Source organism: Hippocampus comes, unplaced genomic scaffold (assembly GCF_001891065.2).
Source record: "Hippocampus comes isolate QL1 unplaced genomic scaffold, H_comes_QL1_v1.1 scaffold163, whole genome shotgun sequence".
Classification (NCBI taxonomy): domain Eukaryota; kingdom Metazoa; phylum Chordata; class Actinopteri; order Syngnathiformes; family Syngnathidae; genus Hippocampus; species Hippocampus comes.
Window position 1 is genome coordinate 17,561 of NW_017804752.1, and position 12,140 is coordinate 29,700.

Consider the following 12,140-nt stretch of genomic DNA (forward strand, 5'->3'; position numbering starts at 1 on the left):
TATTGCAGCTTCTACTGAGTCCTCTTGTCTCAAGTTTGTTCCTCAGCTTCTCCTGGACTGCAATCATCCTCCTCAGGTTCATCTTCCTCATCAGTTTCAGCTTCTTCCTCCTTTGCCACATCATGTTCATCATCTTCATCTTCATTCAGTGCAAGACCCTTGATTTCTTCCAGGTTGTTTGGTCCCTTCCCAGTCAGCCTCTGATAGAAACACGAGCAGCTTTTGCTGTGACTCAACCATGCAATTATATCGTGAATATATTATTGCCGAGCGTAGCGTGTGAGGTGCATACCTCAATCATGTCAGCCATGTACTGTACGTGGTCGGCCAGCTCGCGCAGTTCGTCGTTCTCGCTCTTCAGTCGAGTGATCTGCTCGTTTTTGGCCTCGATATCTTTGTGCAGCTGGTTAGTTTTCAAAATGTTTCATTAAAAAAAAATGTAGAAGGCAAAGGACAAGTTGAGGTTGATGCGAGTGTGAGGAAAGATCAAAAAATAATTATCTGTCAAAGTGTCATTTCAGAGCTTGCGTTTTCAACTTTTTTCCGGAAATTTAAATGAAATGCTGTCGTAATCAAACTCTGAAACAAAAATACAAGTAAGACAAGTTTAGATGCATTTTTACACCACAAATTTATGTGTCACCAATAATTTCTCTTTTTAAAGTTGTTATAGTCCTAAGTGGGAGGGGAATACAAGCGCCAAATGATTGCAAAAAAAAAAGTGAATCAAAAGGTGAAATGAGCATCAGAAGGCTGCAAAGCTACACACGAGCACCTCAGCGTTTTAAACTCACTTTCTCATTCTCCTGGAGAACATTGAACAAAGCCTTGCGACGCTCTTCTGCCACTTCTTTCCAGTAAGCAGGAGGAGGAGTTTCTACACAAAACAAACAAAAAATTTGTTTGCTTCAGAATTACTGGACGCACACATAATGTCATCTTACCTTTGATCATGAGCTCGTAGGCTTCGTTGTTTAAAGTGGAAACATTTTCGGTCTGTGTTGATTTCACTTCCACCTTCACCCTTTTCAAGCCTCTATCTTGCTGGGCCAGCCACTGTTTACGCTTGGGGATGACGCCCTGGAACCAAAAAAAAAAAAAAGCCACTAATTGACCTTTCGGCTTTAAAAAAAAACACTAATTTGCTGGATTTAATAAAAAAAAAAAAATCACCTGTGTGGTCTTCCCCAAATCGCTGTTGACGGCCAAGGGCTGTAGGACCTGCAGCTTCGGCCTGGAAGAACTCATTGTGGTCTTCGGTGTTTGAGATAAAAAACTCTGAAGTGATAATGTCAGTCTTAAAAATTGAAATACTACGAGGTTGGTAGTTTTATACAAGCTGTCATTTTAACAATGGTCTGGGGGAGGGGGTTTAATTAATAAAGTAAACATTGAGTATAGTTGTAGAGGAATACTTTTCAGTGAAACATTTCCAACCTTGAGAATATTGTAAGAGACTTGTTCTGCAAGATTTATGTAAAAAATGTAATCTACAACTTCACAAACCTTAATTTCAAGTACACGTTTAACAAAAAAAATAAAACCAGAAAAAAAACAAAAATGACCCTTTTCGAAAAATATTTACAATAAAAGCAAAATGGATTTTATGTTCATGGGGTACCCATGTTATTGATTTTATGGAAGTCATATTACAAGGGAATATAAAAGACTTGCTCCAAGGCACCCCGAGAGTGTGTGGTTAAAATTTGAGTCAGGGGAAAACGAGCCTTGACACTACATTGCATTTTAAAGCAAGTAAACGTTTATCTGGAGGCCTCCAAACACCGCTGGGGTACATTTCATAGAAACTTAAGTTCTCTGTTTTTTTTTAAACATTTTTAAAGTTTCATTGTTTGTTACATGAAGAACTTATGCCAGTCATTTCTAACAGTAAACGTCTTAGAAGGACAGGCGTTACTAATAAGATTTTGGACTCCATAGAACTACTGATTTTAATCCCTCAAGGGGAAATTCAATAGAATTCCATATAACAAATTAGCAGCCATCTTCGGCGCCATTTTGTTGCAGTTTTGTGGAGTTTACACAGCTTCTGCAGCCCTTATACCTTCAAAGAAAAAACAAAAACAAAAGAATGTGTCGCGTTTTACCCACCTTGAGGTTCACTTTAGCGTTCTCGTTGTTCTTGGCTTGGCCCTGTCTTACTTTAGCACCGTAACTCATCTTGTCGACCTCAAGTCTGGTGTGAAAACGACATTGCGGGTTTAATATGGGGAATAAAGCGGACAAAATGTCGGCAGTTTCGTCGCGCATGATAGCCTAGCAAAGCTAGCGCCAAGTTGGAATGACTTTAACGCCAGCTGGCAATACTACAATCAGGTAACGAGCGGCGACAGAGTGATTTCAATTGTATCACGCGAACGTTTATTGGGGGGTCGACTTACTTACTGCTAATGAGAGAAGATGGTCAACAAGGAAGAATTTCGTCTTCGGAAAAGCTCGCGCCACTCGGTTAAATACTTCCGTGTCTGATCACGTGACGACCGACGAAGTTGGTAACCACACCCCCGCATGTCCGTCACCTTATGTCGTAGGCGTGACGCGCCAAACAAACGTCACGTGGCCGTCGGACCTGCCATTTTGGAGAAGCTTTCCGACACAGGAGAGCTTTGCGAAGCTTGTTGTTTTTCGTCACAGTCATAATTCGAACCGACGGGAAAAGATCGACGTACCGAGTGTGTGGGACAAAAACAAAACCGCTGGACGCGAAATAATGGGCCCGCCGCCGGGAGACAGACCGCGCCGCAAGTCGACTGAAAGAACGGGGGACTCCAGCTGGACCGTCGATTTATCTTGACATGGCATGCGGCAGCACTTAAGGGCGACGATCGACCGACAGACGGAAGAAAAGATCCACAACCGCCAAACTTACCAGCTATTAAAACGCGAGGCAGGACGGTGGTTATTTTAGTTAACCGTGCAAAATAAGAGAAGCCGTACGGGAGTTTTGATGACGCCAACTGAGCCTAACTTGACTGAAGAAACAAAATGTCGAGCTCACGCGCTAGCTGCCTGTTAGCTTTTTAGCATCGCGCAACACTGGCGAAGACATGTAAGGAAAGATGATCGAGTCGTAACAGAGAAGCTTTCCCCTTCCTTAAAAAAAAAAAAAAAAGTCACTCGGCCCCCTAATCAGATAAAATGTAGCTTTGATCGCTGTGCAGTCAACGGTTAGCCTGCTAGCTCGACTTAGCTAGAGTGCTAAAAATAGACCATGACCACCAGCAGCACGACGACTACCAGGAGCAAGTAGGCCGCGAGCCACAAAGCGGCGAGGAAAATGTCAAACAACCTTCGTCGTCTTTTCGTTCCTCTTCCATATGTGCCAACGTCTCCCCGCCATGCTCGTCCGTATTCCCGGTCCAGCACAGCCAGCCATGGATAAAGGACTCTGAACCCACCACCGAATATTAGCCCGCTAGTCCTCGCTTTCACCTAGCGCCGCTATGGGTCTTTATTGCAGGAAGTTAAACTACTACTAATTAACAGCCACATTTTTGCTCTCGTTTTTGTTTACAGATCTGCTGAAAACCGGTCGACAGTAGGGTTTGCGTCTTAAAATGATGGATTCATGAACAAACAACAAGGAGATGTAGTCTTTATTGTATCTCCCATCCGCCACCTTGCAAAAAACAAACCAAAAAAAACGTAAAAATGACTTGATATGGTGTTTGGTTAGAAAACCTGTTTCAGTTTTTAGTTGTAGAGTGGCTAGTTCACGGACTTGGTCAGCGCGCCATCGACTATAAGCGCAACCTCAAAAAAAATTAATAGAGCGAGCGGGTCAAAAAGGAAAGTTGACACATCGCATCTGATGATGGGGGATCCAACCACGCGACGAAACCAAACCAGAAATCGTCTCCGCGCTCAGCTGCGGAAGAAACGGGAATCGTTGGCCGATCAGTTCGATTTCAAGATTTACATCGCCTTTGTTTTCAAGGACAAGGTCGGTGGGCGTACAACAAAAAAAAACGTCCAAATGTTTGATCTCAAAGTCACCTGTTTATTTGGCTGTTCTCACAGAAAAAAAAGTCGGCGCTCTTCGAGGTGGCCGAAGTGGTGCCAGTGATGACGAACAACTACGAGGACGACATCCTGCGAGGCGTGCGAGATTCCCGCTACTCCCTGGAGAGTTCTATAGAGCTCCTGCACAAGGATGTGGTGCAGCTCCATGCCCCCCGATACCAGTCCATGCGAAGGGTACGCTCACACTAGAGTGAACCAAATCTATTGGCAGGGGTTCTTAACCAAGCTAAGGTGCCAATTTGAAAAATTGTTCAAATCTTCAACACCCCCTATAATTGCCCGTTTAAATATTTTTGAACTCTAAACGCATTCCAAACTATGATGACGCAACTTTGTGATCCATGAAAGAATACAATACCAGTTGGCTCTTACCCGTTTTAGTTCTTTCCAAATTTGGACCTGGCTGCATACTTTGGAGAAAAACATGCAGTGATGCAGTGGTGGGGTTTTCACTCTATTGCAGGATGTGATTGGCTGCACGCAGGAGATGGACTTCATCCTTTGGCCACGCAACGACATCGAGAAGATCGTCTGTCTGCTCTTCTCCAGATGGAAGGGAGCCGACGATGAGCCTTTCAGGCCCATTCAGGTCAGAACTTGACACGCGGAGCAGTGGCAGTAGGGATGCGCTGGAACGTCCTAAGATTACCCCCGGGAAACAAGTTTTGAATATTCTGAGGGTCAAGTTGTAAAATTTTGACCAAAAAAATTCATGGCATGTTTTTTTGGGGGGAGGGGGGGTCCCCACATACATGCAAAGTGTGAATTATGGATGCCACGTCAGTATGCGTGTGCTTCTCAAGGCATCTCGTTATTTCAGGCCAAGTTTGAGTTCCAGCACGGCGACTACGAGAAGCAGTGCTTGCACGCGCTCACTCGCAAGGACAAAGCTGGAATGATCATGAACAACCCCGCACAGTCAGTCTTTCTCTTCATGGACCGACACCACCTACAGGTCAGCTACTACCACCGTGAAGCTTCCAATTTTTATCAGGGATGGGGAGTGTTAATCTAGATTGAGCCACGTGTTTTATGGTGCACATCTTAATTCTCGATTTTGTGTGTTCGCAGGGTGTTAAAAGCAAGGCGACGGTGCTGAAGCTGTGCAGCCTGTGCTTGCACCTCCCCCAGGACCAGCTGACTTGCTGGGGCATGGGCGACGTCGAGGACCACCTCAGACCTTACATGCCCGACTAGGCTTCTTCCCAAGCGGGGGAAATGCCGCCCCCCCCCCCTCCTCCATCCCTCTCTGTCCTGCCTTCAGAAGCCATTTTGATGTTCTCATTTTCCCCCTCTTCTTCCTCGTCCTCTCTCCCTCGACCTCCCACCCTCCACGCCCCATTCCCGCTCAGTCATCCATTTTGTTTTCCGTCAACCTGCACGAACATTGATTTGGAGTGATAGGTCGCTGTGGCCGTCACGGCGGCAGGCGGGAACTCTTTTATGTTGGAAGAGAGAGAGAGAAATACGGACATGTCGTTTAATCCTTGTTGTCACAGGAGAAGAGGTGTTATGTCTTGTTTATTTGTCATTTCTGGGAAAAACAACATTGGGGTGTAACACAATTGTAATAACACCACGGACAGTAAGACGTTCAGTTCAATCACATGTGCCGTTATCGCTTCTTCTTTGCTGGACTCAATTTCACTTTTTTGGGGAGGGGGGGTTATGTTACGCTTGAATTACTACTGATGTTTGATTTGGGATGTGGGCTACTTCACCAATGAGAATAACAATAGTGCACCTAACTAAAGCAAACTAACATTTTCTGTTTTGATTGGATCAAATTGCTTGTCAAAGATTTTTTTTTCATGTTCATGACTCAAGTGTGTCCAGTTGAAGGTTTGAGGCTTTTTTTTTCTTCTGTTGATCAATACTGCTGAGCATATATCAATACAAATTGTCAACGCAACACTTGTCTCCACTTTTTCTTTTTTTTTTTAATGTTATTGCACAATTGACTCTTTGCGGCCTGCCATGCAAAAATCTCATCGGGGCCCGAAATAAACCAAAATTATGCAACGGGGCTTTTTAAAATATGTTTTGTGATCACTTTGAGCATTTTTATGATTTGCAATTTCAGGCAGAAGTTTGAACTTTTTAAATAGGTGAAAATTTTTAACTATTGGGAGAATTTCATAAAAAATCATTTTTAGGGGTTAAAAAAAACTACTGGAATAAAGATATTTGTAGCTGTTAGGATTTTAAGGCATAAAATGGATTACAAAAATGTTTAAATAAAATAAAGTGAAACAAAGAGGATTTAATGTGAGAATGAAGGCAAAATAAAAGTTGTCATACGTGTTCTACATGTCCTCTGGCACTGAAGAGGGAATGCAAATGTGGACACGTTTAGCTGCTGCCGAGGTGTTTGGTGTGCCGTCCCTGCGCAATCAACTTTCCTGTGGCCTTGCTGGTCAAGTCCACGGTGGAGAACGCCAACGTGCGCCCTTCCTTCAGTACCTGAGCCGTGATCAGCACGTCCTCGCCCAGCTTGGCCGCATTCATGTAGCTACACAAATGCATACAAGGAAAAATCAGCTCCTTTTACGAGGAAGAAACAAATGGCAAATTTTGACAGGAAGATTTCTAAATTTAACAAGGAAAACAAGAGGGAGAAAAAATGTACAAGTACAAAGATAATTTTATATAAATATTTTAAACAACAGTTTTAATTACTACTTTCACACGTATGGGTAAAAAAAATAATTTTGTGATAAAAATAGCATAAGTAATAGCAATAAGATTAACAAAAAAGAAATCGAAATTTGAGGAGGGAAAACAAAAAGTACAAATTCTACATTTCAGTTAAATAAAATTGACTTTCAAAAAATGGAGGAAATAAATCTGAAATTTTAGCGCAAAAGGGAGTGTCATGAAAAATTTGGAGGTGACATTTTGCATTCCCCCCAAGAAATTACAGACCAAAAAGAAATTGAGTCAAACAATCAATTTTATAAATTGTAAATACACTTCATGGAGAAGAAAAGAAGGAAATAGTGTTAAATGTAATGAGAAATTGAGATTTTTAAACATTCTAAATGACACCGTTTTTATAAAGAAAAATTATTTACGATTAAAACAAATCACCAGAAAAAACACTTCATCAGGACAAACAACCCGCCCATATAATAAATATAATAAAATAAATAATAATGAATATAATAAAATAAAACACTGAAACGCCATGGGGGGGACAACGTCAAGAAAAAATAGCTACCACGAATGAATCCATTAATTAAAAAAAAAAAAAAAAACAGACACCCAAACCCCTTGGATTTCTTTGTTTTTGTTGTTTGTTTGTTTTTGTATAATAAATTCAAAATTGTTAAAACAGAAGCTTACGTGACGTTCATGTCTACGCTGACTCCGGGCGCCCCCCTGTCGCTCGACATGATGGCCATGGTGGAGATGACGTCCACTAGTGTGGCGGGGAAGACGGGAAAACAAGAGGGAGAAAAAATGTACAAGTACAAAGATAATTTTATATAAATATTTTAAACAACAGTTTTAATTACTACTTTCACACGTATGGGTAAAAAAAATAATTTTGTGATAAAAATAGCATAAGTAATAGCAATAAGATTAACAAAAAAGAAATCGAAATTTGAGGAGGGAAAACAAAAAGTACAAATTCTACATTTCAGTTAAATAAAATTGACTTTCAAAAAATGGAGGAAATAAATCTGAAATTTTAGCGCAAAAGGGAGTGTCATGAAAAATTTGGAGGTGACATTTTGCATTCCCCCCAAGAAATTACAGACCAAAAAGAAATTGAGTCAAACAATCAATTTTATAAATTGTAAATACACTTCATGGAGAAGAAAAGAAGGAAATAGTGTTAAATGTAATGAGAAATTGAGATTTTTAAACATTCTAAATGACACCTTTTTTATAAAGAAAAATTATTTACGATTAAAACAAATCACCAGAAAAAACACTTCATCAGGACAAACAACCCGCCCATATAATAAATATAATAAAATAAATAATAATGAATATAATAAAATAAAACACTGAAACGCCATGGGGGGGACAACGTCAAGAAAAAATAGCTACCACGAATGAATCCATTAATTAAAAAAAAAAAAAAAAAACAGACACCCAAACCCCTTGGATTTCTTTGTTTTTGTTGTTTGTTTGTTTTTGTATAATAAATTCAAAATTGTTAAAACAGAAGCTTACGTGACGTTCATGTCTACGCTGACTCCGGGCGCCCCCCTGTCGCTCGACATGATGGCCATGGTGGAGATGACGTCCACTAGTGTGGCGGTGAGGCCGCCGTGCAGCGTCCCGAAGCCGTTGGTGTGCTCCTCGGCCACACGCATCTCGCACACCACCTTGCCCGGCGCCGCAGAGACCACCGCCACCTGAACAAGACATGAGCGCCTCAACTTCTGCACACCCGACTCGGATAGTTTCATTGATGTTGACATGACAAATTACTCACCTTGCCGATGACTCTGTCGAAGCCTGGCTTGTCTTTCATAGCTCGCATAATTTGTTTTAGCGTATTTAAAGACAGTGACGCCATGCAAGCGAAATGAAAAAACAAAATTAAAAACTACCGGTACTTGCAATGTCAAACGAAATCCGGAAGTTGTTCCGCATCAAATATTTCCGTAGCGAAACAGGACTGGGAAATTGGTCGAATGACTGACATATAAAACATTACATATGAGTGACGAATCACAAATACTGACCCAATATTAAACAATTAACAACACATTTATCAAAATCAACAGTTTCCGAACCAGAACGCTCGCCACATTCATGCTCGGAACTCAAAGCTAAAAACCTCCGGAAATATTTCACTGGAACACGCGCCTGCTAACGTAAACAACAAGGTCAATGTTTATATTTTTATGAGACGTTTTTTGTATTAGAGCCAAAATTACCCGGAAATATTTCAGCGGAACATGCGGTTGATAACATAAACAACAAGGTTAATGTTCACATTTTTATAAGTTTTTTTTTACAGCATGGCTTCGACGTCAGACGCCGAAGATGTGGAAGTGAGCCGAACTCGCCTGTGCGAAGAGTTTGCCGGCGTGGCGGGCACCGATTGCGGCGTGGCGCAGTGCTACCTGGCGGAGAACGACTGGAACGTCCAGGTCTGGTACACATTGGGATGTGGTGATTCAGATTTCGTTTCAAATCTGTCGTTAAGTGAATCGTGTATTCTGCCCATATTTAGTCATGCAAGTATTAACATTCTCATGTCCGCAATGAAACTCAGTTTTGTAGCCAGATATGTCCTTGAACCACATTTACCTCATCAGATAGCCGTAGGGATGTGCCAATTAATACAAGATAAGGATCGGTTTTGTAGAAACGAAACTCCTGATGCCTCACCATAAAGTTTCGGTACCGCCCTTCTGATGATATAAAGAGGTTGTGAATCCCTTGTTTCTCTGCACTCGTGATCCAGACATTGTCTGTAAACCGCGGCTGCCCGGAATATTCTGCAAATAAACCCTTCGAAGGCTGTTCATCGTCACCAGCCTGTATTTGGATAACCAACATCCTCACCATCCGAAATTCAACAAACACTCGGAGGAAAGAAGGTCCCTTTCCCCCCCAACATTAGCCAAACCAACTTCTCTCTCCTCGCCTAGAGAGCGCTGAACTCTTTCTTCGAGGCCGACATGGAGAAAGTGTTTGAAGATGAGTGGATCTCAAAGCAGGAGCCTTCAACCAAGGAACACAAAGTGGAGGAGAAAGCTCCTGTTGCAGAAAGGTCGGTATGAAAAACAAACAAAAACAAGGTCACACATTGTTTATTTTTTTTGTCAAAAACTGAAGTGACCCATGAAAACAAAAAGTAAGTTACAACTTTATCACATTATGTGAAAAGCACCTTCCTGCCTTACTATGTGATTGCCATCGAACGAATTGCAGCATCGACTTAACGACAGACAGTCCCAACTCGTCCCGTCAATCCACGAAGGATGATGACGGCGGCTCAGGATTGACGATAATCTCATGGAACGTGGATGGTCTGGACACAGAGAACCTGCTTGAGCGCGCTCGAGGCTTGTGCTCCTACTTGGCAGAGTAAGACACCTTTGATACGCATCGTTTTTCTTTACATCTGACATATTTTATAATGTCGCCCCACCCCACATAGCTACACTCCTGACGTGGTGTTCCTGCAAGAGCTCATTCCGCCCTATGTGCAGTATTTGAAGAAACGCGCCGTCAGCTACACGATTATTCAAGGTGAAATGCATTATGGGAATTCAAAAGTCTGTTCATGAAAGATGATAAATTATACGACTGAGTTATTTATCAACATATGAGTTTCATTTTCTGGGATGTTGGCCTCAGGAATAAGCAAACATGCCAAGTGCCACAAATAGTGAACAAAATCTTGATTTTGGCCAGTATTGATTTTTGCATTTGATGTCATGTGAAAATGTGTAGTTATCCCATCCTTGCTCTCCGTAGCTCATTTGATGTTTTGTTTTTGAGCAGGGGGCGAAGATGGCTACTTCACCGGCATGATGCTGAAGAAGACGCGTGTCAAGCTGCTGGAAAGCCAAATCGTGGCTTACCCCACCACTAAGATGATGAGGAATCTGCTCATGGCGCAGGTGCACTTATCTCGAACGGGACAGAATTTCGTGTCAAGAAAATGTTCACTTGAAAAGGGGGGAAAAAAATAAATTATTTTTCATTTTAGAATAACATTTGAATTCTATTTTTTTTAAATGATTTTGATGATTTCACAAGAAGTCAAGATTTGAGACTTTTGTTATAAAATGTTCATTTTTCATTTTTACAAAAAAAACTTTTGGCATTTCTTAAGAGGTAAAATGTTCATTTACAAAAATAGATTTTTTTTGTCCTTTTTACATAAAGCTCAATCAGGCTAAAGACAAGTTCATTTCAGGAAAAATGTAAATTTTGGTAATTTCTTCCAAAGGAAAATGATAACATTGCCCCCGAAAAAAATGTTCCATCATTCCACAAAAGAGAAAATGTTATTACTTTGTTTTTGTCATTTGAGGAAAATTTAGCTTTGCTCATTTCAGAAGAAAATTGAATTTAGAAAAAAAAAAATTGGGTTCTCTCATTATTCCACAAGAGAGAAAATGTAAATTTTAACAAACAAGGTAATTTCTGTTTCCTTTTTTTTTTTTTTTTTGGTCATTTTTTGGGGGGGGGGGTGAGTTTTAGTCCTCTAATCAGAATAAAGTTAAACTTTCCCCAAATTGAGGACTTTTCCTTGTCGTTAGGTGGCGGTAAGGGGCGCTACGGTGTGGCTGATGACGTCTCACCTGGAAAGCTGCAAGGAGCATTCTGGCGAGCGCATGACACAGCTGCGCGAGGTGATGCGACGGATGCACAAGGCGCCCGACGATGTCAGCGTGGTGTTCGCCGGCGACACCAACCTGCGCGACTCCGAGGTGACAGTGGTGGGCCTGCCCCCTGCCGTGTGCGACGTGTGGGAGCAACTGGGGAGCCGGGAGCACTGCCGCTATACGTGGGATACCCGCGCCAACTCCAACAAGAACGTGCGCTACGTCAGCCGCTGCCGTTTCGACCGCATCTACCTGCGGCCGGCGTGCCGACCCAACGCGCCCCGCCTGGTGCCCGACCACATGATGCTGGTGGGCTTGGAGAAGCTGGACTGCGGCCGCTTCACCAGTGACCACTGGGGGATCTACTGCAACTTCACCACCACCACCACCACCGATGACGTCACCCACCCAAAATAAGCTCAACGTTGCCTTCGTTTCCGCTGCTTTTTCTGCACATCGTTACGTAATCAATTTTTGGATTAGTACTGGTTCACATTAATGGTTGTTGTTTTGACCCGCTGGGAAAGTGTCATATTAGAATATGACCACCAGAGGACGCCACAGTGTCAAATTCGAATGTTGAAGGATTACTCGCTGCTCCTTTTTTTAAATAATTTTATCGTTGTATTTTTTAAATCCACAATTTAATAAATGTTTTGATAACATTGTTTTTCCTTGTAAACTTACAAAATCGCTACTTTCTCATATGATCTACTTCCTCAAATTGTAACTTTTTTTTCTTGTAAAACAAAAAGCTTAAAATTAATATTCTTGTAGTTTTTTTCTGTA

The 12,140-nt window shown here is 41.8% G+C and overlaps 4 protein-coding genes across 8 annotated transcripts; 2 read left to right on the top strand and 2 right to left on the bottom strand.

Annotated features, from left to right (window-relative positions):
* Positions 1 to 6: 6 nt before the first annotated feature.
* LOC109518507 (geminin-like) lies at positions 7 to 2,506 on the bottom strand. 2 transcript variants are annotated; one of them, XM_019874412.1, is made up of 7 exons: positions 2,407 to 2,506; positions 2,113 to 2,197; positions 1,174 to 1,278; positions 945 to 1,080; positions 795 to 877; positions 293 to 403; positions 7 to 200 (listed from the first exon to the last, which is right to left on the bottom strand). In XM_019874412.1, the coding sequence occupies exons 2-7, from the start codon at positions 2,179 to 2,181 to the stop codon at positions 30 to 32; spliced, it is 675 nt and encodes a 224-aa protein (XP_019729971.1). In that variant the 5' UTR covers positions 2,182 to 2,197; positions 2,407 to 2,506; the 3' UTR covers positions 7 to 29. The 2 variants fall into 2 exon arrangements, with proteins under 2 accessions (XP_019729971.1, XP_019730058.1); XM_019874499.1 differs by having other exon boundaries at positions 2,403 to 2,493.
* Positions 2,507 to 2,604: 98 nt separating this feature from the next.
* Positions 2,605 to 5,956, top strand: cunh6orf62 (chromosome unknown C6orf62 homolog). Its single transcript, XM_019874288.1, has 5 exons — positions 2,605 to 3,964; positions 4,042 to 4,218; positions 4,508 to 4,633; positions 4,865 to 4,999; positions 5,116 to 5,956. The coding sequence occupies exons 1-5, from the start codon at positions 3,833 to 3,835 to the stop codon at positions 5,239 to 5,241; spliced, it is 696 nt and encodes a 231-aa protein (XP_019729847.1). The 5' UTR covers positions 2,605 to 3,832; the 3' UTR covers positions 5,242 to 5,956.
* acot13 (acyl-CoA thioesterase 13) lies at positions 4,545 to 8,688 on the bottom strand. 2 transcript variants are annotated; one of them, XR_002168808.1, is made up of 4 exons: positions 8,495 to 8,688; positions 8,230 to 8,414; positions 6,346 to 6,556; positions 4,545 to 4,683 (listed from the first exon to the last, which is right to left on the bottom strand). XR_002168808.1 is itself a non-coding variant. In XM_019874635.1 (3 exons), exons 1-3 carry the CDS (start codon positions 8,576 to 8,578, stop codon positions 6,397 to 6,399), a joined length of 429 nt encoding a protein of 142 aa, XP_019730194.1. In that variant the 5' UTR covers positions 8,579 to 8,688; the 3' UTR covers positions 5,896 to 6,396. The 2 variants fall into 2 exon arrangements, 1 of the variants encoding a protein (XP_019730194.1); XM_019874635.1 differs by lacking the exon at positions 4,545 to 4,683 and having other exon boundaries at positions 5,896 to 6,556.
* Positions 8,689 to 8,803: 115 nt separating this feature from the next.
* Positions 8,804 to 12,019, top strand: tdp2b (tyrosyl-DNA phosphodiesterase 2b). 3 transcript variants are annotated; one of them, XM_019874102.1, is made up of 7 exons: positions 8,804 to 8,914; positions 9,015 to 9,158; positions 9,663 to 9,784; positions 9,946 to 10,101; positions 10,175 to 10,266; positions 10,522 to 10,640; positions 11,286 to 12,019. In XM_019874102.1, exons 2-7 carry the CDS (start codon positions 9,027 to 9,029, stop codon positions 11,766 to 11,768), a joined length of 1,104 nt encoding a protein of 367 aa, XP_019729661.1. In that variant the 5' UTR covers positions 8,804 to 8,914; positions 9,015 to 9,026; the 3' UTR covers positions 11,769 to 12,019. The 3 variants fall into 3 exon arrangements, with proteins under 3 accessions (XP_019729661.1, XP_019729593.1, XP_019729735.1); XM_019874034.1 differs by lacking the exon at positions 8,804 to 8,914 and having other exon boundaries at positions 8,947 to 9,158; XM_019874176.1 differs by lacking the exons at positions 8,804 to 8,914; positions 9,015 to 9,158 and adding an exon at positions 9,361 to 9,568 and having other exon boundaries at positions 9,645 to 9,784.
* The last annotated feature ends 121 nt before the right edge of the window (positions 12,020 to 12,140 follow it).